General features: G+C 41.6%; 2 protein-coding genes across 2 annotated transcripts in view; one reads left to right on the top strand and one right to left on the bottom strand.

Moving 5' to 3' along the window:
• The window catches only part of LOC144737176 (uncharacterized), a 66,190-nt gene extending 45,641 nt beyond the window's left edge, over window positions 1-20,549 (top strand). Inside the window, exons 8-9 of the mRNA XM_078619898.1 lie at window positions 96-179; window positions 20,385-20,549. Coding sequence (XP_078476024.1) covers window positions 96-179; window positions 20,385-20,549 — 249 coding nt within the window. The remainder of the gene's footprint in view (window positions 1-95; window positions 180-20,384) is intronic.
• The window catches only part of LOC144737186 (MAM and LDL-receptor class A domain-containing protein 1-like), a 328,015-nt gene that overhangs the window by 135,132 nt on the left and 167,185 nt on the right, over window positions 1-25,698 (bottom strand). The gene's annotated exons all lie outside the window — the stretch shown is intronic.

Raw genomic sequence — 25,698 nt, forward strand, 5'->3', positions numbered from 1 at the left:
CCGTGGTGCTGATCGTCAACACAGCAGGCAGGAGGCAGCTGTTCATCAGGTAGCTGTCCATGGTGCTGACCGTGTGGTACCTGTGTTTGACCCAGTGCTATGGAGGCAAGGAGCAAGTCTTGATTTGTGACTCGGCAAAACCGCCCGAGCAGCGAGGTGTGAAGGAGACGGCAGCTCAAGTGAGTTCGTGAACCTCTCCACGTCACGTCACCTCCCTCCCTCCATCCCTCCCTCTCTCCCTCCTGTCCCTCCCCTACCCCGCGTGGCTTTCCCTCCCACATGTTGTGAGATGTTAACTACCTCGCCTGGTATACAGAAGGTCGTGGATTTTATCCCGACTCTGACGCCTGCTGCTGTATATTTAGAGTTTTCGTGTCTCTCCCTCATCATCATAATCATCATCATCTTCATGGTGGCGAGAAGTTGACTACCTCGCCTAGTATACAGAAGGTCGTAGATTTGATCCCGCCTCTGACGCCTGCTGCTGTATATTTAGAGTATTCGTGTCTCTCCCTCATCATCATCATCTTCACGGTGGCGAGATGTTAACTACCTCGCCTGGTATACAGGAGGTCGTGGATTTGATCCCGCCTCTGACGCCTGCTGCTGTATATTTGGAGTTTTCGTGTCTCTCCCTAATCATCATAATCATCATCATCTTCACGGTGGCGAGATGTTAACTACCTCGCCTGGTATACAGGAGGTCGTGGATTTGATCCCGCCTCTGACGCCTGCTGCTGTATATTTAGAGTTTTCGTGTATCTCCCTCATCATCATAATCATCATCATCTTCACGGTGGCTAGGAGATGTTTACTACCTCGCCTGGTATACAGGAGGTCGTAGATTTTCGTCTCTCGCTCTTTCCCCGTGGTCCACTAAGCCTTAAGCAAGTCGACTCGGTCTGACGATGTAGCTACTGAGCCCAGGGACAGTTAAAAAAAAATCGTCACTGAGGTAGTAGTCGCATTATCAGTGGTGTGGTGACTACATCATCGGTGGTGTAGTAACTACATTATCAGTGGAGTAGTAACTTCATTAACAGTGGCGTAGTGACTACATTATCAGTGGTGTAGTAACTACATTATCAGTGGTGTAGTAACTACATTATCAGTGGTGTAGTAACTACATTATCAGTGGTGTAGTGACTCCATCATCAGTGGCGTAGTAACTACATTATCAGTGGTGTAGTAACTACATTATCAGTGGTGTAGTAACTACATTATCAGTGGTGTAGTAACTACATTATCAGTGGTGTAGTGACTCCATCATCAGTGGCGTAGTAACTACATTATCAGTGGTGTAGTAACTACATTATCAGTGGTGTAGTAACTACATTATCAGTGGTGTAGTAACTACATTATCAGTGGCGTAGTGACAATATTATCAGTAGTGTAGTAACTACATTATCAGTAGTGTAGTAACTACATTATCAGTGGTGTAGTAACTACATTATCAGTGGTGTAGTAACTACATTATCAGTGGTGTAGTGACTACATTATCAGTGGTGTAGTAACTACATTATCAGTGGTGTAGTAACTACAGTATCAGTGGTGTAGTAACTACATTATCAGTAGTGTAGTAACTACATTATCAGTGGCGTAGTCACTACATTATCAGTGGTATAGTAACTACATTATCAGTGGCGTAGTCACTACATTATCAGTGGTGTAGTGACTACATTATCAGTGGTGTAGTGACTACATTATCAGTGGTGTAGTGACTACATCATCAGTGGTATAGTAACTACATTATCAGTGGTGTAGTAACTACATTATCAGTGGCGAAGTAACTACATTATCAGTGGTGTAGTAAGTACATTATCAGTGGTGTAGGAACTACATTTTCAGTGGTGTAGTAACTACATTATCAGTGGTGTAGTAACTACATTATCAGTGGCGTAGTAACTACATTATCAGTGGTGTAGTAACTACATTATCAGTGGTGTAGTAACTACATTATTAGTGGTGTAGTAACTACATTATCAGTGGTGTAGTAACTACATTATCAGTGGCGAAGTAACTACATTATCAGTGGTGTAGTAACTACATTATCAGTGGTGTAGTAACTACATTATCAGTGGTGTAGTAACTACATTATCAGTGGTGTAGTAACTACATTATCAGTGGCGTAGTAACTACATTATCAGTGGTGTAGTAACTACATTATCAGTGGTGTAGTAACTACATTATTAGTGGTGTAGTAACTACATTATCAGTGGTGTAGTGACTACATTATCAGTGGTGTAGTGACTACATCATCAGTGGTATAATAACTACATTATCAGTGGTGTAGTAACTACATTATCAGTGGCGTAGTAATTACAATATCAGTGGTGTAGTAACTACATTATCAGTGGCGTAGTAACTACATTATCAGTTGCGTAGTGACTCCATCATCAGTGGTATAATAACTACATTATCAGTGGTGTAGTAACTACATTATCAGTGGTGTAGTAACTACATTATCAGTGGTGTAGTAACTACATTATCAGTGGTGTAGTAACTACATTATCAGTGGTGTAGTAACTACATTATCAGTGGTGTAGTGACTACATTATCAGTGGCGTAGTAACTACATTATCAGTGGTGTAGTAACTACATTATCAGTGGTGTAGTAACTACATTATCAGTGGTGTAGTAACTACATTATCAGTGGTGTAGTAACTACATTATCAGTGGTGTAGTAACTACATTATCAGTGGTGTAGTGACTACATTATCAGTGGTGTAGTGACTACATCATCAGTGGTATAATAACTACATTATCAGTGGTGTAGTAACTACATTATCAGTGGTGTAGTAACTACATTATCAGTGGCGTAGTGACTACATTATCAGTGGTGTAGTAACTACATTATCAGTGGTGTAGTAACTACATTATCAGTTGCGCAGTGACTCCATCATCAGTGGTATAATAACTACATTATCAGTGGTGTAGTAACTACATTATCAGTGGTGTCGTAACTACATTATCAGTGGTGTAGTGACTACATTATCAGTGGCGTAGTAACTACATTATCAGTGGTGTAGTAACTACATTATCAGTTGCGTAGTGACTCCATCATCAGTGGTATAATAACTACATTATCAGTGGTGTAGTAACTACATTATCAGTGGTGTAGTAACTACATTATCAGTGGTGTAGTAACTACATTATCAGTGGTGTAGTAACTACATTATCAGTGGTGTAGTGACTACATTATCAGTGGTGTAGTGACTACATCATCAGTGGTATAATAACTACATTATCAGTGGTGTAGTAACTACATTATCAGTGGTGTAGTGACTACATCATCAGTGGTATAATAACTACATTATCAGTGGTGTAGTAACTACATTATCAGTGGTGTAGTGACTACATCATCAGTGGTATAATAACTACATTATCAGTGGTGTAGTGACTACATTATCAGTGGTGTAGTGACTACATCATCAGTGGTATAATAACTACATTTTCAGTGGTGTAGTAACTACATCATCAGTGGTGTAGTAACTACATTATCAGAGGTGTAGTGACTACATTATCAGTGGTGTAGTGACTACATCATCAGTGGTATAATAACTACATTATCAGTGGTGTAGTAACTACATTATCAGTGGTGTAGTAACTACATTATCAGTGGTGTAGTAACTACATTATCAGTGGTGTAGTAACTACATTATCAGTGGTGTAGTGACTATATCATCAGTGGTATAATAACTACATTATCAGTGGCGTAGTGACTCCATCATCAGTGGTGTAGTAACTACATTATCAGTGGTGTAGTAACTACATTATCAGTGGTGTCGTAACTACATTATCAGTGGCGTAGTAACTACATTATCAGTGGCGTAGCAACTACATCATCAGTGGTGTAGTAACTACATTATCAGTGGCGTAGCAACTACATCATAAGTGGTGTAGTAACTACATTATCAGTGGTGTAGTAACTACATTATCAGTGGTATAGTGACTACATTATCAGTGGCGTAGTAACTCCATCATCAGTGGTGTAGTAACTACATTATCAGTGGTGTAGTGACTCCATCATCAGTGGTGTAGTAACAACATTATCAGTGGTATAGTGACTACATTATCAGTGGCGTAGTAACTCCATCATCAGTGGTGTAGTAACTACATTATCAGTGGTATAGTGACTACATTATCAGTGGCGTAGTAACTCCATCATCAGTGGTGTAGTAACTACATTATCAGTGGTATAGTGACTACATTATCAGTGGCGTAGTAACTCCATCATCAGTGGTGTAGTAACTACATTATCAGTGGTGTAGTGACTACATTATCAGTGGTGTAGTAACTACATTATCAGTGGTGTAGTAACTCCATCATCAGTGGTGTAGTAACTACATTATCAGTGGTGTAGTGACTACATTATCAGTGGTATAGTGACTACATTATCAGTGGCGTAGTAACTCCATCATCAGTGGTGTAGTAACTACATTATCAGTGGTATAGCGACTACATTATCAGTGGCGTATTAACTCCATCATCAGTGGTGTAGTAACTACATTATCAGTGGTGTAGTGACTACATTATCAGTGGTGTAGTAACTACATTATCAGTGGCGTAGTAACTCCATCATCAGTGGCGTAGTAACTCCATCATCAGTGGTGTAGTAACTACATTATCAGTGGTGTAGTAACTACATTATCAGTGGCGTAGTAACTCCATCATTAGTGGCGTAGTAACTACATTATCAGTGGTGTAGCAACTACATTATCAGTGGCGTAGTAACTACATTATCAGTGGCGTAGTAACTCCATCATCAGTGGCGTAGTGACTACATTATCAGTGGTGTAGTAACTACATTATCAGTGGCGTAGTAACTACATTATCAGTGGTGTAGTGACTCCATCATCAGTGGCGTAGTGACTACATTATCAGTGGTGTAGTAACTACATTATCAGTGGTGTAGCAACTACATTATCAGTGGCGTAGTAACTACATTATCAGTGGCGTAGTGACTCCATCATCAGTGGTGTAGTGACTCCATCATCAGTGGCGTAGTGACTACATTATCAGTGGTGTAGTGACTACATTATCAGTGGTGTAGTAACTACATTATCAGTGGTGTAGTAACTACATTATCAGTGGCGTAGTGGCTACACTATCAGTGGTGTAGTGACTACATTACCAGTGGTGTAGTAACTACATTACCAGTGGTGTAGTAACTACATTATCAGTGGTGTAGTAACTACATTACCAGTGGTGTAGTAACTACATTATCAGTGGCGTAGTGACTCCATCATCAGTGGCGTAGTAATTACATTATCAGTGGTGTAGTAACTACATTATCAGTGGTGTAGTAACTACATTATCAGTGGAGTAGTAACTACATTATCAGTGGTGTAGTAACTACATTATCAGTGGCGTAGTGACTCCATCATCAGTGGCGTAGTAACTACATTATCAGTGGTGTAGTAACTACATTATCAGTGGTGTAGTAACTACATTATCAGTGGAGTAGTAACTACATTATCAGTGGTGTAGTAACTACATTATCAGTGGCGTAGTGACTACATTATCAGTAGTGTAGTAACTACATTATCAGTGGTGTAGTAACTACATTATCAGTGGTGTAGTAACTACATTATCAGTGGTGTAGCAACTACATTATCAGTGGTGTAGTGACTACATCATCAGTGGTATAGTAACTACATTATCAGTGGTGTAGTGACTACATTATCAGTGGTGTAGTGACTACATTATCAGAGGTGTAGTGACTACATTATCAGTGGCGTAGTAATTACATTATCAGTGGCGTAGTGACTACATTATCAGTGGCGTAGTAACTACATTATCAGTGGCGTAGTGACTACATTATCAGTGGTATAATAACTACATTATCAGTGGTGTAGTAACTACATTATCAGTGGTGTAGTGACTCCATCATCAGTGGTGTAGTAACTACATTATCAGTGGTATAGTGACTACATTATCAGTGGCGTAGTAACTCCATCATCAGTGGTGTAGTAACTACATTATCAGTGGTATAGTGACTACATTATCAGTGGCGTAGTAACTCCATCATCAGTGGTGTAGTAACTACATTATCAGTGGTATAGTGACTACATTATCAGTGGCGTAGTAACTCCATCATCAGTGGTGTAGTAACTACATTATCAGTGGTGTAGTGACTACATTATCAGTGGTGTAGTAACTACATTATCAGTGGTGTAGTAACTCCATCATCAGTGGTGTAGTAACTACATTATCAGTGGTGTAGTGACTACATTATCAGTGGTATAGTGACTACATTATCAGTGGCGTAGTAACTCCATCATCAGTGGTGTAGTAACTACATTATCAGTGGTATAGCGACTACATTATCAGTGGCGTAGTAACTCCATCATCAGTGGTGTAGTAACTACATTATCAGTGGTGTAGTGACTACATTATCAGTGGTGTAGTAACTACATTATCAGTGGCGTAGTAACTCCATCATCAGTGGCGTAGTAACTCCATCATCAGTGGTGTAGTAACTACATTATCAGTGGTGTAGTAACTACATTATCAGTGGCGTAGTAACTCCATCATTAGTGGCGTAGTAACTACATTATCAGTGGTGTAGCAACTACATTATCAGTGGCGTAGTAACTACATTATCAGTGGCGTAGTAACTCCATCATCAGTGGCGTAGTGACTACATTATCAGTGGTGTAGTAACTACATTATCAGTGGCGTAGTAACTACATTATCAGTGGTGTAGTGACTCCATCATCAGTGGCGTAGTGACTACATTATCAGTGGTGTAGTAACTACATTATCAGTGGTGTAGCAACTACATTATCAGTGGCGTAGTAACTACATTATCAGTCGCGTAGTGACTCCATCATCAGTGGTGTAGTGACTCCATCATCAGTGGCGTAGTGACTACATTATCAGTGGTGTAGTGACTACATTATCAGTGGTGTAGTAACTACATTATCAGTGGTGTAGTAACTACATTATCAGTGGCGTAGTGACTACACTATCAGTGGTGTAGTGACTACATTACCAGTGGTGTAGTAACTACATTACCAGTGGTGTAGTAACTACATTATCAGTGGTGTAGTAACTACATTACCAGTGGTGTAGTAACTACATTATCAGTGGCGTAGTGACTCCATCATCAGTGGCGTAGTAACTACATTATCAGTGGTGTAGTAACTACATTATCAGTGGTGTAGTAACTACATTATCAGTGGAGTAGTAACTACATTATCAGTGGTGTAGTAACTACATTATCAGTGGCGTAGTGACTCCATCATCAGTGGCGTAGTAACTACATTATCAGTGGTGTAGTAACTACATTATCAGTGGCGTAGTGACTACATTATCAGTAGTGTAGTAACTACATTATCAGTGGTGTAGTAACTACATTATCAGTGGTGTAGTAACTACATTATCAGTGGTGTAGCAACTACATTATCAGTGGTGTAGTGACTACATCATCAGTGGTATAGTAACTACATTATCAGTGGTGTAGTGACTACATTATCAGTGGTGTAGTGACTACATTATCAGAGGTGTAGTGACTACATTATCAGTGGCGTAGTAATTACATTATCAGTGGCGTAGTGACTACATTATCAGTGGCGTAGTAACTACATTATCAGTGGCGTAGTGACTACATTATCAGTGGTGTAGTAACTACATTATCAGTGGCGTAGTAACTACATTATCAGTGGCGTAGTGACTACATTATCAGAGGTGTAGTATCTACATTATCAGTGGCGTAGTAATTACATTATCAGTGGCGTAATAACTACATTATCAGTGGCGTAGTAACTACATTATCAGTGGCGTAGTGACTACATTATCAGTGGTGTAGTAACTACATTATCAGTGGCGTAGTAACTACATTATAAGTGGTGTAGTATCTACATTATTAGTATTGTAGTAACTACATTATCAGTGGTGTAGTAACTACATTATCAGTGGTGTAGTAACTACATTATCAGTGGTGTAGTAACTACATTATCAGTGGTGTAGTAACTACATTATCAGTGGTATAGTAACTACATTATCAGTGGTGTAGTAACTACATTATCAGTGGTGCAGTGACTACATTATCAGTGGCGTAGTAACTACATTATCAGTGGCGTAGTGACTACATTATCAGAGGTGTAGTATCTACATTATCAGTGGCGTAGTAATTACATTATCAGTGGCGTAATAACTACATTATCAGTGGCGTAGTAACTACATTATCAGTGGCGTAGTGACTACATTATCAGTGGTGTAGTAACTACATTATCAGTGGCGTAGTAACTACATTATAAGTGGTGTAGTATCTACATTATTAGTATTGTAGTAACTACATTATCAGTGGTGTAGTAACTACATTATCAGTGGTGTAGTAACTACATTATCAGTGGTGTAGTAACTACATTATCAGTGGTGTAGTAACTACATTATCAGTGGTATAGTAACTACATTATCAGTGGTGTAGTAACTACATTATCAGTGGTGCAGTGACTACATTATCAGTGGTGAAGTAACTACATTATCAGTGGTGTAGTAACTAAATTATCAGTGGTGTAGTAACTACATTATCAGTGGTGTAGTAACTACATTATCAGTGGCGTAGTGACTACATTATCAGTGGCGTAGTACCTACATTATCAGTGGTGTAGTAACTACATTATCAGTGGCGTAGTAACTACAGTATCAGTGGTGTAGTAACTACATTATCAGTGGTGTAGTAACTACAATATCAGTGGTGTAGTGACTACATTATCAGTGCTGTAGTGACTACATTATCAGTGGTGTAGTAACTACATTATCAGTGGTGTAGTGACTACATCATCAGTGGTGTAGTAACTACATTATCAGTGGTGTAGTAACTACATTATCAGTGGTGTAGTGACTACATCATCAGTGGTGTAGTAACTACATTATCAGTGGTGTAGTAACTACATTATCAGTGGTGTAGTAACTACATTATCAGTGGTGTAGTGACTACATTGTCAGTGGTGTAGTGACTACATTATCAGTGGCGTAGTAACTTCATTATCAGTGGCGTAATAACTACATTATCAGTGGCGTAGTAACTAAATTATCAGTGGCGTAGCAACCGCATTATCAGTGGTGTAGTAACTACATTATCTGTGGCGTAGTAACTACATTATCAGTGGTGTAGTAACTACATTGTCAGTGGCATAGTAACTACATTATCAGTGGCGTAGTAACTACATTATCAGTGGTGTAGTAACTAGATTGTCAGTGGCATAGTAACTACATTATCAGTGGTGTAGTAACTACAATATCAGTGGTGTAGTGACTACATTATCAGTGCTGTAGTGACTACATTATCAGTGGTGTAGTAACTACATTATCAGTGGTGTAGTGACTACATCATCAGTGGTGTAGTGACTACATTATCAGTGGTGTAGTAACTACATTATCAGTGGTGTAGTGACTACATCATCAGTGGTGTAGTAACTACATTATCAGTGGTGTAGTAACTACATTATCAGTGGTGTAGTGACTACATCATCAGTGGTGTAGTAACTACATTATCAGTGGTGTAGTAACTACATTATCAGTGGTGTAGTAACTACATTATCAGTGGTGTAGTGACTACATTGTCAGTGGTGTAGTGACTACATTATCAGTGGCGTAGTAACTTCATTATCAGTGGCGTAATAACTACATTATCAGTGGCGTAGTAACTAAATTATCAGTGGCGTAGCAACCACATTATCAGTGGTGTAGTAACTACATTATCAGTGGCGTAGTAACTACATTATCAGTGGTGTAGTAACTACATTGTCAGTGGCATAGTAACTACATTATCAGTGGCGTAGTAACTACATTATCAGTGGTGTAGTAACTACATTGTCAGTGGCATAGTAACTACATTATCAGTGGTGTAGTGACTACATTATCAGTGGTGTAGAAACTACATCCGTGGTGTAGTGACTACATTATCAGTGGTGTAGTAACTACATTATCAGTGGTGTAGTGACTACATTATCAGTGGCGTAGTACCTACATTATCAGTGGTGTAGTAACTACATTATCAGTGGCGTAGTGACTACATTATCAGTGGCGTAGTACCTACATTATCAGTGGTGTAGTAACTGCATTATCAGTGGCGTAGTAACTACAGTATCAGTGGTGTAGTAACTACATTATCAGTGGTGTAGTGACTACATTATCAGTGGTGTAGTAACTACATTATCAGTGGTGTAGTAACTACATTATCAGTGGTGTAGTAACTACATTATCAGTGGTGTAGTAACTACATTATCAGTGGTGTAGTAACTACATTATCAGTGGTGTAGTAACTACATTTTCAGTGTTGTAGTAACTACATTATCAGTGGTGTAATAACTACATTATCAGTGGTGTAGTAACTACATTATCAGTGGCGTAGTAACTACATTATCAGTGGTGTAATAACTACATTATCAGTGGTGTAGTAACTACATTATCAGTGGAGTAGTGACTACATTATCAGTGGTGTAGTAACTACATTATCAGTGGCGTAGTAACTACATTATCAGTGGTGTAGTAACTACATTGTCAGTGGCGTAGTAACTACATTATCAGTGGTGTAGTAACTACATTATCAGTGGTGTAGTAACTACATTATCAGTGGTGTAGTAACTACATTATCAGTGGCGTCGTGACTACATTATCAGTGGTGCAGTAACTACATTATCAGTGGTGCAGTAACTACATTATCAGTGGAGTAGTAACTAAATTATCAGTGGTGTAGTAACTACATTATCAGTGACGTAGTAACTACATTATCAGTGGTGTAGTAACTACATTATCAGTGGTGTAGTAACTACATTATCAGTGGTGTAGTAACTACATTATCTGTGGTGTAGTAACTACTTTATCATTGGTGTAGTAACTACATTATCAGTGGCGTAGTAACTCCATTATCAGTGGTGTAGTAACTACATTATCAGTGGTGTAGTAACTACATTATCAGTGGAGTAGTAACTACATTATCAGTGGTGTAGTAACTACAATATCAGTGGTGTAGTAATTACATTATCAGTGGTGTAGTAACTACATTATCAGTGGTGTAGTAACTACATTATCTGTGGAGTAGTAACTACATTATCATTGGAGTAGTAACTATATTATCAGTGGTGTAGTAACTACATTATCAGTGGAGTAGTAACTACATTATCAGTGGTGTAGTAACTACATTATCAGTGGTGTAGTAACTACATTATCAGTGGAGTAGTAACTACATTATCAGTGGTGTAGTAACTACATTATCAGTGGTGTAGTAACTACATTATCAGTGACGTAGTAACTACATTATCAGTGGTGTAGTAACTACATTATCAGTGGTGTAGTAACTACATTATCAGTGGTGTAGTAACTACTTTATCAGTGGGGTAGTAACTACATTATCAGTGGTTTAGTAACTAGATTATCAGTGGCGTTGTAACTCCATTATCAGTGGTGTAGTAACTACATTATCAGTGGTGTAGTAACTACATTATCAGTGGAGTAGTAACTACATTATCAGTGGTGTAGTAACTACATTATCAGTGGTGTAGTAACTACATTATCAGTGACGTAGTAACTACATTATCAGTGGTGTAGTAACTACATTATCAGTGGCGTTGTAACTCCATTATCAGTGGAGTAGTAACTACATTATCAGTGGCGTAGTGACTATATTATCAGTGGCGTAGTACCTACATTATCAGTGGTGTAGTAACTACATTATCAGTGGCGTTGTGACTACATTATCAGTGGCGTAGTACCTACATTGTCAGTGGCGTAGAAACTGCATCCGTGGTGTAGTGACTATATTATCAGTGGCGTAGTACCTACATTATCAGTGGTGTAGTAACTACATTATCAGTGGAGTAGTAACTACATTATCAGTGGTGTAGTAACTACATTATCAGTGTTGTAGAAACTACATCCGTGGTGTAGTGACTACATTATCAGTGGTGTAGTAACTACATTATCAGTGGTGTAGTGACTACATTACCAGTGGTGTAGTGACTACATTATCAGTGGTGTAGTAACTACATTATCAGTGGCGTAGTAACTACATTTTCAGTGGTGTAGTGACTACATTATCAGTGGCGTAGTAACTACATTATCAGTGGTGTAGTAACTACATTATCAGTGGCGTAGTAACTACATTATCAGTGGTGCAGTAACTACATTATCAGTGGTGTAGTAACTACATTATCAGTGGCGTCATGACTACATTATCAGTGGTGCAGTAACTACATTATCAGTGGAGTAGAAACTACATTATCAGTGGCGTAGTAACTACATTATCAGTGGCGTCGTGACTACATTATCAGTGGTGCAGTAACTACATTATCAGTGGAGTAGAAACTACATTATCAGTGGTGTAGTAACTACATTATCAGTGGTGTAGTAACTACATTATCAGTGACGTAGTAACTACATTATCAGTGACGTAGTAACTACATTATCAGTGACGTAGTAACTACATTATCAGTGGTGTAGTAACTACATTATCAGTGACGTAGTAACTACATTATCAGTGGTGTAGTAGCTACATTATCAGTGGTGTAGTAAATACATTATCAGTGGTGTAGTAACTACATTATCTGTGGTGTAGTAACTACTTTATCATTGGTGTAGTAACTACATTATCAGTGGCGTAGTAACTCCATTATCAGTGGTGTAGTAACTACATTATCAGTGGTGTAGTAACTACATTATCAGTGGAGTAGTAACTACATTATCAGTGGTGTAGTAACTACATTATCAGTGGTGAAGTAACTACATTATCAGTGGTGTAGTAACTAAATTATCAGTGGTGTAGTAACTACATTATCAGTGGTGTAGTAACTACATTATCAGTGGCGTAGTGACTACATTATCAGTGGCGTAGTACCTACATTATCAGTTGTGTAGTAACTACATTATCAGTGGCGTAGTAACTACAGTATCAGTGGTGTAGTAACTACATTATCAGTGGTGTAGTAACTACAATATCAGTGGTGTAGTGACTACATTATCAGTGCTGTAGTGACTACATTATCAGTGGTGTAGTAACTACATTATCAGTGGTGTAGTGACTACATCATCAGTGGTGTAGTAACTACATTATCAGTGGTGTAGTAACTACATTATCAGTGGTGTAGTGACTACATCATCAGTGGTGTAGTAACTACATTATCAGTGGTGTAGTAACTACATTATCAGTGGTGTAGTAACTACATTATCAGTGGTGTAGTGACTACATTGTCAGTGGTGTAGTGACTACATTATCAGTGGCGTAGTAACTTCATTATCAGTGGCGTAATAACTACATTATCAGTGGCGTAGTAACTAAATTATCAGTGGCGTAGCAACCGCATTATCAGTGGTGTAGTAACTACATTATCTGTGGCGTAGTAACTACATTATCAGTGGTGTAGTAACTACATTGTCAGTGGCATAGTAACTACATTATCAGTGGCGTAGTAGCTACATTATCAGTGGTGTAGTAACTAGATTGTCAGTGGCATAGTAACTACATTATCAGTGGTGTAGTAACTACAATATCAGTGGTGTAGTGACTACATTATCAGTGCTGTAGTGACTACATTATCAGTGGTGTAGTAACTACATTATCAGTGGTGTAGTGACTACATCATCAGTGGTGTAGTGACTACATTATCAGTGGTGTAGTAACTACATTATCAGTGGTGTAGTGACTACATCATCAGTGGTGTAGTAACTACATTATCAGTGGTGTAGTAACTACATTATCAGTGGTGTAGTGACTACATCATCAGTGGTGTAGTAACTACATTATCAGTGGTGTAGTAACTACATTATCAGTGGTGTAGTAACTACATTATCAGTGGTGTAGTGACTACATTGTCAGTGGTGTAGTGACTACATTATCAGTGGCGTAGTAACTTCATTATCAGTGGCGTAATAACTACATTATCAGTGGCGTAGTAACTAAATTATCAGTGGCGTAGCAACCACATTATCAGTGGTGTAGTAACTACATTATCAGTGGCGTAGTAACTACATTATCAGTGGTGTAGTAACTACATTGTCAGTGGCATAGTAACTACATTATCAGTGGCGTAGTAACTACATTATCAGTGGTGTAGTAACTACATTGTCAGTGGCATAGTAACTACATTATCAGTGGTGTAGTGACTACATTATCAGTGGTGTAGAAACTACATCCGTGGTGTAGTGACTACATTATCAGTGGTGTAGTAACTACATTATCAGTGGTGTAGTGACTACATTATCAGTGGCGTAGTACCTACATTATCAGTGGTGTAGTAACTACATTATCAGTGGCGTAGTGACTACATTATCAGTGGCGTAGTACCTACATTATCAGTGGTGTAGTAACTGCATTATCAGTGGCGTAGTAACTACAGTATCAGTGGTGTAGTAACTACATTATCAGTGGTGTAGTGACTACATTATCAGTGGTGTAGTAACTACATTATCAGTGGTGTAGTAACTACATTATCAGTGGTGTAGTAACTACATTATCAGTGGTGTAGTAACTACATTATCAGTGGTGTAGTAACTACATTATCAGTGGTGTAGTAACTACATTTTCAGTGTTGTAGTAACTACATTATCAGTGGTGTAATAACTACATTATCAGTGGTGTAGTAACTACATTATCAGTGGCGTAGTAACTACATTATCAGTGGTGTAATAACTACATTATCAGTGGTGTAGTAACTACATTATCAGTGGAGTAGTGACTACATTATCAGTGGTGTAGTAACTACATTATCAGTGGCGTAGTAACTACATTATCAGTGGTGTAGTAACTACATTGTCAGTGGCGTAGTAACTACATTATCAGTGGTGTAGTAACTACATTATCAGTGGTGTAGTAACTACATTATCAGTGGTGTAGTAACTACATTATCAGTGGCGTCGTGACTACATTATCAGTGGTGCAGTAACTACATTATCAGTGGTGCAGTAACTACATTATCAGTGGAGTAGTAACTAAATTATCAGTGGTGTAGTAACTACATTATCAGTGACGTAGTAACTACATTATCAGTGGTGTAGTAACTACATTATCAGTGGTGTAGTAACTACATTATCAGTGGTGTAGTAACTACATTATCTGTGGTGTAGTAACTACTTTATCATTGGTGTAGTAACTACATTATCAGTGGCGTAGTAACTCCATTATCAGTGGTGTAGTAACTACATTATCAGTGGTGTAGTAACTACATTATCAGTGGAGTAGTAACTACATTATCAGTGGTGTAGTAACTACAATATCAGTGGTGTAGTAATTACATTATCAGTGGTGTAGTAACTACATTATCAGTGGTGTAGTAACTACATTATCTGTGGAGTAGTAACTACATTATCAGTGGAGTAGTAACTATATTATCAGTGGTGTAGTAACTACATTATCAGTGGAGTAGTAACTACATTATCAGTGGTGTAGTAACTACATTATCAGTGGTGTAGTAACTACATTATCAGTGGAGTAGTAACTACATTATCAGTGGTGTAGTAACTACATTATCAGTGGTGTAGTAACTACATTATCAGTGACGTAGTAACTACATTATCAGTGGTGTAGTAACTACATTATCAGTGGTGTAGTAACTACATTATCAGTGGTGTAGTAACTACTTTATCAGTGGGGTAGTAACTACATTATCAGTGGTTTAGTAACTAGATTATCAGTGGCGTTGTAACTCCATTATCAGTGGTGTAGTAACTACATTATCAGTGGTGTAGTAACTACATTATCAGTGGAGTAGTAACTACATTATCAGTGGTGTAGTAACTACATTATCAGTGGTGTAGTAACTACATTATCAGTGAAGTAGTAACTACATTATCAGTGGTGTAGTAACTACATTATCAGTGGCGTTGTAACTCCATTATCAGTGGTGTAGTAACTACATTATCAGTGGCGTAGTGACTATATTATCAGTGGCGTAGTACCTACATTATCAGTGGTGTAGTAACTACATTATCAGTGGCGTTGTGACTACATTATCAGTGGCGTAGTACCTACATTGTCAGTGGCGTAGAAACTGCATCCGTGGTGTAGTGACTATATTATCAGTGGCGTAGTACCTACATTATCAGTGGTGTAGTAACTACATTATCAGTGGAGTAGTAACTACATTATCAGTGGTGTAGTAACTACATTATCAGTGTTGTAGAAACTACATCCGTGGTGTAGTGACTACATTATCAGTGGTGTAGTAACTACATTATCAGTGGTGTAGTGACTACATTACCAGTGGTGTAGTGACTACATTATCAGTGGTGTAGTAACTACATTATCAGTGGCGTAGTAACTACATTTTCAGTGGTGTAGTGACTACATTATCAGTGGCGTAGTAACTACATTATCAGTGGTGTAGTAACTACATTATCAGTGGCGTAGTAACTACATTATCAGTGGTGCAGTAACTACATTATCAGTGGTGTAGTAACTACATTATCAGTGGCGTCATGACTACATTATCAGTGGTGCAGTAACTACATTATCAGTGGAGTAGAAACTACATTATCAGTGGCGTAGTAACTACATTATCAGTGGCGTCGTGACTACATTATCAGTGGTGCAGTAACTACATTATCAGTGGAGTAGAAACTACATTATCAGTGGTGTAGTAACTACATTATCAGTGGTGTAGTAACTACATTATCAGTGACGTAGTAACTACATTATCAGTGACGTAGTAACTACATTATCAGTGACGTAGTAACTACATTATCAGTGGTGTAGTAACTACATTATCAGTGACGTAGTAACTACATTATCAGTGGTGTAGTAGCTACATTATCAGTGGTGTAGTAAATACATTATCAGTGGTGTAGTAACTACATTATCTGTGGTGTAGTAACTACTTTATCATTGGTGTAGTAACTACATTATCAGTGGCGTAGTAACTCCATTATCAGTGGTGTTGTAACTACATTATCAGTGGTGTAGTAACTACATTATCAGTGGAGTAGTAACTACATTATCAGTGGTGTAGTAACTACATTATCAGTAGTGTAGTAACTACATTATCAGTGACGTAGTAACTACATTATCAGTGGTGTAGTAACTACATTATCAGTGGTGTAGTAACTACATTATCAGTAGTGTAGTAACTACATTATCAGTGACGTAGTAACTACATTATCAGTGGTGTAGTAACTACATTATCAGTGGTGTAGTAACTACATTATCAGTGGCGTTGTAACTCCATTATCAGTGGTGTAGTAACTACTTTATCAGTGGTGTAGTAACTACATTATCAGTGGTGTAATAATTACATTATCAGTGGCGTAGTAACTACATTATCAGTGGTGTAGTAACTACATTATCAGTGGTGTAGTAAATACATTATCAGTGGCGTAGTGACTATATTATCAGTGGCGTAGAACCTACATTATCAGTGGTGTAGTAACTACATTATCAGTGGTGTAGTGACAACATTATCAGTGGTGTAGTGACTACATTATCAGTGCCGTAGTGACTACATTATCAGTGGTGTAGTAACTACATTATCAGTGGTATAGTAACTACATTATCAGTGGTGTAGTAACTACATTATCAGTGGTGTAGTAACTACATTTTCAGTGTTGTAGTAACTACATTATCAGTGGTGTAATAACTACATTATCAGTGGTGTAGTAACTACATTATCAGTGGTGTAGTGACTACATTATCAGTGGTGTCGTAACTACTTTATCAGTGGTGTAGTAACTACATTATCAGTGGCATAGTAACTACATTATCAGTGGTGTCGTAACTACTTTATCATTGGTGTAGTAACTACATTATCAGTGGTGTAGTAACTACATTATCAGTGGTGTAGTAACTACATTATCAGTGGAGTAGTAACTACATTATCAGTGGTGTAGTAACTACATTATCAGTGGTGTAGTAACTAATTTATCAGTGGTGTAGTAACTACATTATCAGTGGCGTTGTAACTCCATTATCAGTGGTGTAGTAACTACTTTATCAGTGGTGTAGTAACTACATTATCAGTGGTGTAGTAATTACATTATCAGTGGCGTAGTAACTACATTATCAGTGGTGTAGTAACTACATTATCAGTGGTGTAGTAACTACATTATCAGTGGCGTAGTGACTATATTATCAGTGGCGTAGTACCTACATTATCAGTGGTGTAGTAACTACATTATCAGTGGTGTAGTGACAACATTATCAGTGGCGTAGTAACTAAAATATCAGTGGTGTAGTGACTACATTATCAGTGCCGTAGTGACTACATTATCAGTGGTGTAGTAACTACATTATCAGTGGTATAGTAACTACATTATCAGTGGTGTAGTAACTACATTATCAGTGGTGTAGTAACTACATTTTCAGTGTTGTAGTAACTACATTATCAGTGGTGTAATAACTACATTATCAGTGGTGTAGTAACTACATTATCAGTGGTGTAGTGACTACATTATCAGTGGTGTAGTGACTACATTATCAGTGGTGTAGTAACTACATTATCAGTGGTGTCGTAACTACTTTATCAGTGGTGTAGTAACTACATTATCAGTGGCATAGTAACTACATTATCAGTGGTGTCGTAACTACTTTATCAGTGGTGTAGTAACTACATTATCAGTGGTGTAGTAACTACATTATCAGTGGTGTAGTAACTACATTATCAGTGGAGTAGTAACTACATTATCAGTGGTGTAGTAACTACATTATCAGTAGTGTAGTAACTACATTATCAGTGACGTAGTAACTACATTATCAGTGGTGTAGTAACTACATTATCAGTGGTGTAGTAACTACTTTATCAGTGGTGTAGTAACTACATTATCAGTGGCGTAGTAACTCCATTATCAGTGGTGTAGTAACTACATTATCAGTGCCGTAGTAACTACATTATCAGTGGTGTAGTAACTACATTATCAGTGGTGTAGTAACTACATTATCAGTGGTGTAGTGACTACATTATCAGTGGTGTAGTAACTACATTATCAGTGGTGTAGTAACTACATTATCAGTTGTGTAGTAACTACATTATCAGTGGTGTAGTAACTACATTATCAGTTGTGTAGTAACTACATTATCAGTGGTGTAGTGACTACATTATCAGTGGTGTAGTAACTACATTATCAGTGGTGTAGTAACTACATTATCAGTGGTGTAGTAACTACATTATCAGTTGTGTAGTAACTACATCACCAGTGGTGTAGTGACTACATTATCAGTGGTGTAGTAACTACATTATCAGTGGTGTAGTAACTACATTATCAGTGGTGTAGTAACTACATTATCAGTTGTGTAGTAACTACATCACCAGTGGTGTAGTGACTACATTATCAGTGGTGTAGTAACTACATCACCAGTGGTGTAGTCTCTACATTATCAGTGGTGTAGTAACTACATTATCAGTGGTGTAGTAACTATATCATCAGTGGCATAGTAACTACATTATCAGTAGTGTAGTGACTACATTATCAGTTGTGTAGTAACTACATTATCAGTGGTGTAGTAACTACATTATCAGTGGCATAGTAACTACATTATCAGTAGTGTAGTGACTACATTATCAGTGGTGTAGTAACTACATTATCAGTGGCGTAGTGACTACATTATCAGTGGTATAGTAACTACATTATCAGTGACATAGTAACTACATTATCAGTGGTGTAGTAACTACATTATCAGTGGTGTAGTAACTACGTTATCAGTGGTGTAGTAACTACATTATTAGTGGCGTAGTAACTACATTATCAGTGGTGTAGTAACTACATTATCAGTGGTGTAGTAACTACGTTATCAGTGACATAGTAACTACATTATCAGTGGTGTAGTAACTACATTATCAGTGGTGTAGTAACTACATTATCAGTGACATAGTAACTACATTATCAGTGGTGTAGTAACTACATTATCAGTGGTGTAGTAACTACGTTATCAGTGGTGTAGTAACTACATTATCAGTGGTGTAGTAACTACGTTATCAGTGGTGTAGTAACTACATTATCAGTGGCGTAGTAACTACATCATCAGTGGTGTAGTGACTACATTATCCGGTCGGTTGGTGCACCCCAAATAATTTGGCCCAGGTCTGGTCCATGTGTTGTCCAGGTCTGGCCCAGGTCTGGCCCAGGTCTGGCCCACAACTGGTCCAGGACTGGTCCATGTGTGGTTCAGTTCTATGCCAGCTCTGGCCCAGGTCTGGCCCAGGACTGGTCCATGTGTGGTCCATGTGTGGTCCAGTTCTGGCCCAGGTCTGGCCCAGGTCTGGCCCCGGTCTGGTCCATGTGTTGTCCCGGTCTGGCCCAGGTCTAGCCCACGACTGGTCCATGTGTGGTTCAGTTCTAGGCGAGCTCTGGCCCAGGTCTGGCCCAGGACTGGTCCATGTGTAGTCCATGTGTGGCCCAGGTCTGGCCCAGGTCTAGTCCATGTCCCGATGTTGTTGTTTGTTGTTGTTCCCAAGGAACGGAAGTACGGCTGGCCCGATGTGACGCTCCGCTCGGCCCTGCTGGGCCCCTACGACCTCCTGTCGTGTCTCAAGCACGACATGCACAAGGTGCACTACTTCCTCAAGAACCTCGAGTGCCGCCTCAAGGAGAAGGGGCCCTGCCCCCTCAGCGACGAGTAGCGGTGGGGGGGATGGGGGGGGTGGAGCCGGTTGGGGGGTGGTGGAGATGGAGGAGGGAGGATGAGGTGGAGGAGCCGGTTGGGGTGGTGTTGGAGTGTGGGGAGGATGATGATGATGATGGAGGAGTAGGTAAGACGAGGAGGTGGTGGTGGTAGCGGGGAGCTTCTGTATCTGCAACGTCGACTAGAGACAGCGGCCGTGACTTTGCTGAGCCACGCAGGGGGCGGCGGGGGGGGGGGACGGGGGGGGGGGGGCTCGCATTGAGTTTGGGGGTGCGGCTATTGCCCCCCCTTATCCTCCACTCACTCTTGGGCTGAGCCGGGCTGCCTATCAGTGGCCCTCTTCACAAATTCTGAGTCTCGAGTTTCTCCGCTCGTTACTATTGAAGGCCTCCCCCCCACCCCCCACCTCCACCTCATTCCTCCAACCCCTCCGGCACATGGAGAGGAGACCCCAGGGGTCGTGCCCAATCAGGAACCACGGCCTCCGTGTCTCGAGAGCGACGCGCTCAATGGGATAGCTCACTCGTTCATCGACTTGCTTACACACTCGGTCACTCACCCACTCACTCACACACTCACTCACCCACATACGCACACACTCACTCACTCACCCACACACGCATACACACACTCACTCACCCACTCACTCACCCACACACTCACTCACTCACCCACACACTCATTTACTCACTCGTTCACTTCCTTACTCACTCATTCAGCTCACTCATGCACTAACTTGCTTACTCATTCACTCGCTTGCTCACTCAATCCCTCACTCACTCGCTAGCTCATTCATTCACTTGCTTATTCACTCGTTCACTAACTCGCTCACTCATCCACTCACTTGCTTACTAATTCACTTGTTTGCTTACTCACGCGTTAATTCACTTGCTCACTCATTCGTTTACTCGCTCATTCACTCACCAATTTCCGCACTCACTCACTCATCAAATCAATTCACCTCACTCATCCACTCTATTTACCTCGCTTTCTCATTCACTCACTCGCTCACTTATCCACTCAATTTACCTCGCTCACTCATCCACTCGGTTGACCTCGCTTCGCTTCGCGTCTCGCTCCACTCATCCGGAACCTTCACCTCTACGGCTGCTTCACCGCAGGCGTCTCCTGCCAGGCCTGGCCCAGGTCTGGTCTGGTCCAAGTGAGGTCTGGTCCGGGCCTGGTCCAGGTCTGGTCCAAGTGAGGTCTGGTCCAGGTCTGGTCCAGGGTCTGGTCTGGTCTAAGTGAGGTCTGGTCTAGGTCTGGTCCAGGGTCTGGTCTGGTCCAAGTGAGGTCTGGTACAGGGTCTGGTCTGGTCTAAGTGAGATCTGGTCTAGGTCTGGTCCAGGGTCTGGTCTGGTCCAAGTGAGGTCTGGTCCAGGGTCTGGTTTGGTCCAAGTGAGGTCTGGTCCAGGGTCTGGTCTGGTCCAAGTGAGGTCTGGTCCAGGGTCTGGTCTGGTCTAAGTGAGGTCTGGTTCAGGTCTGGTCTGGTCTAAGTGAGGTCTGGTCCAGGGTCTGGTCTGGTCCAAGTGAGGTCTGGTCCAGGTCTCTTCTGGTCCAAGCCTGGTCTGGTCTGGTCTAGGCCTGGTCCAGGTCTGGTTTGGTCCAGGTCAGGTCTGGTCCAAGTGAGGTCTGGTCCAGGTCTCTTCTGGTCCAAGCCTGGTCTGGTCTAGGTCTGGTCTGGTCTAGGCCTGGCCCAGGTCTGATTCTGGCCCAGGTCTGATTCTGGTCCAGGTCTGGTCTGGTCTAGGCCTGGTCCAGGTCTGGTTTGGTCCAGGTCAGGTCTGGTCTAAGTGAGGTCTGGTCCAGGCCTGGCCCAGGTCGATTCTGGTCCAGATCTGGCCCAGGTCTGGCCCAGTTCTGGTCCACGTCCAAATGTGATTCAAGTTGGAGGGGGGGAGGGGGGTGGTGCAGCTCCACGGCCCGGGCAGCACCACCCGGCTCAGCTGTGATGTGACCCCATTACGCCGCTCAACTCGTGCACCTATTTATTGTAATAATTCCGTTAAATGTCCTCTTATTCACGTCTTCGACTGCCTTTTATCGTTATTAATAAATTTAAAACAAATAAAGCAGCGGCTCTCTCCGTGTTTTTGTTTTTCGTGTTCCCGACACGAGGTAACGGCGGGCTAGGGCATCACGGTGGCCAAGAGATGTTAACTACCTCCCCTGGTATACAGGAGGTCGGGAGTTCGATCGCAACCCAGACACCGGTATATTTGAAGTTTGCGTGTCTCTCTCATCATCATCATCACCACGGTGGCCAGGAGATGTTAACTACCTCACCTGGTATACAGGAGGTCGTGGGTTCGATCCCGACCCATGACGCCTGCTCTACATTTGGAGTTTGTGTGTCTCTCGCTCTCATCACAACAGTGGCTAGGAGATGTTAACTACGTCGCCTGGTGTACAGAAGGTCGGGAGTTTGATCGTGACCCAGACGCCGGTATATTTGGAGTTTGCGTGTCTCTCTTTCTCATCATCACAACGGTGGCTAGATGTTAACTGCCTCCCCTGGTATACAGGAGGTCGTGAGTTCGATCCCGACCCTGACAATGCCTGCTGTACATTTGGAGTTTCCGTGTCTCTCTCTCCCCGTGGTCGCGTGGATTTTTCTCAAGGTCCTCCAGTTTTTCCCTCCCACATGTAGAATCAACATCACGCGTTTAGAGTAATTGGCCGCTACACATTTCCACTTTATGATGAGTCACTTCGTCGGGCTATCATTTGTGATGGACAAGTCGCTTCTGAAAAAGAGCTCCACAGCTCAGTATTGGACCTTACCTGCTAAAAATAAACAATCGTTGTTTTTGTTTCTATGGGGATGGCTCTGTGTTTGTGGTTTAAGCAGCAGCCAACAAAGTGGAAGAGATTTTGCACTTCCACGAGAGAGAGGGGGGGGGGGGGGCTCAGAGGCCAGAGAGGGTGAGCGGACACCGCCGAGTTCCCGAGGTCCCAACCCGAGTCCCCAGGAACCCAAGCAGAGTTCCCGGGGTACCAACCCGAGCTACGTGAGTCTATGGGTCTCTTTGTGAGTCTATGGTTCTCTATGGGTCTATGGGTCTCTTTGTGAGTCTATGGTTCTCTATATGAGTCTATGGGTCTCTGCATGAGTCTATGGGTCTCTTCGTGAGTTTACGGGTCTCTACACGAGTCTATGGGTGTCTACGTGAGTCTATGGGTGTCTACGTGAGTCTATGGATCTCTATACAAGTCTATGGGTCTCTTCGTGAGTCTATGGGTCTCTATATGAGTCTATGGGTCTCTGCATGAGTCTACGGGTGTCTACGTGAGTCTATGGTTCTCTATACGAGTCGATTTTTCTCTATGTGAGTCTACGGATCTCTTTACGAGTCTACGGGTTTCTACGGGAGTCCACGTGACCCTGGTGTAATCGCCGAAGCTGTGCGGCTTGGAGCCTCGATTCGAACCCAGGATCCCAGGATCAGCGGTGTCAGCTCAGCGTCTCTGTGACCTCCGATCTGCCCGGCCACCTCAAAAGTGCCGCCACTCCCCCAGCAGCCCCCCCCCCCCACCACCACCACCACTAATGTAACCACCGCGCCAGGCATGAGCCCAATCCAAACAGTGTATTTTCAAATCGGACTGCAACCCATCATCACCTCCGCACGAATATAACCTCACCGTCAAAAAATCAACAACGGTGGCAAGAGCCAGCCACCTCCACTGCGCCGATTCGCACTAATAGTAACCCCCCTCCCCGCCGCTGGGGAGACAGAAAATAAAACAGACACATTTTACCGTCATACCTTTAAAGTATACGAGATTTTTTTAAAAAGGGGAAAAAAGCCACGCTAAAACGAGGGGGGGGGGGGGACAAAAATGAAAAAGGACAGAAATCGAAAGGAATCTAAACAGGCTGCAGCGGATACAGTATATCAACCTAGTGCCTCTACTCGAAGGTGCCCTTACGCCGACTACTTAAAGTGATTGCTTTGCTAACTTTGCATATAATTGGGGGGGGGGAAGGGAAGCTCTCGATTCGTGAGACACGTGGGGAGTTAAAGTTCGCGTCAGGATGACGGCGATCGCTGGTGGCAGCGGCGTCGGTGAGCTTGTTGCTGTCAAAGCCGACGTCTCGATGATGAACCGGCGGTGTCCAGGACACGAGGTCTCCGAGCCGCGAGCAATCCCCTCTCGCCCTCATTCCAAAGGGTCACAGCAAACGGTGAACGGTGGTATTCGTCCGGAATGTTCTCGTGGCGTGGTGACCGGGATTTGCGGTTCGACCTTTCGACCTCTCCAGAGCACGGCGGCCCCGGGGTGGAGGGTAAAGACATCGGATGTCGTTGCCATAATAAAGGGCCGCATGCCCGAAACGTCAGATATTCGTGACGGAGGTTTTGGGTTTTATTTCGTTGGGTGAGATCGCGTTATTATAAATGTTGCTTTGTTTAAACCCTGCCAACCGCCACCCGACCATGGCCGATTGAGGAGGATGGTTCGTCACGTCGATGAAACGTGGCCAATTCGTTACTCGTTGAGCACTCACCCTGGCTGTGTGTGTCGGGAGAGTGAAACCCGTGACATTTTATCGACGCATTCATAGTTACGCCAAATATTGCCTCCATGTTCAACTGGCGGTAGTGGGCGGGGCAGCTATTGATGGGGTTAGACCCCCCCCCCCTCGTGTTTCTAAAATCCAGATCATAAAATTCAACGCAACTTTCAGCCCCTTTGTTCGACGAAAGAATAAGAACCCACACGCAGACACAGATACGAACGCAGACATACACAGACACACGCAGACACAGAGACATACATAGGCACACAGACACACGCAGACACAGAGACACACGCGCAGACTCACGCGCAGACATACATAGACACACAGACACACAGAGACACACGCAGACACACAGAGACACACGCAGACACAGACACACACAGACACGCATGCAGACTCACGCGCAGACATACACAGACACACACAGACACGCGCGCAGACTCACGCGCAGACACACGCAGACACGCAAATTGAGGAATTTCGATCGTCGCCCACTCAAGCCGGTGAAAGGAGAAAGTCGAAGATGGATAACCGAGTGTTGTCATTGGAAGTTGAACCACGGGATCCGAGACTGGGGTGTGTGGGGGGGCACCTGGGGAAGGAGGGGGGGGGGGGTCAG

Source organism: Lampetra planeri, chromosome 65 (genome assembly GCF_965212315.1).
Source record: "Lampetra planeri chromosome 65, kcLamPlan1.2.h2, whole genome shotgun sequence".
Lineage (NCBI taxonomy): Eukaryota > Metazoa > Chordata > Hyperoartia > Petromyzontiformes > Petromyzontidae > Lampetra > Lampetra planeri.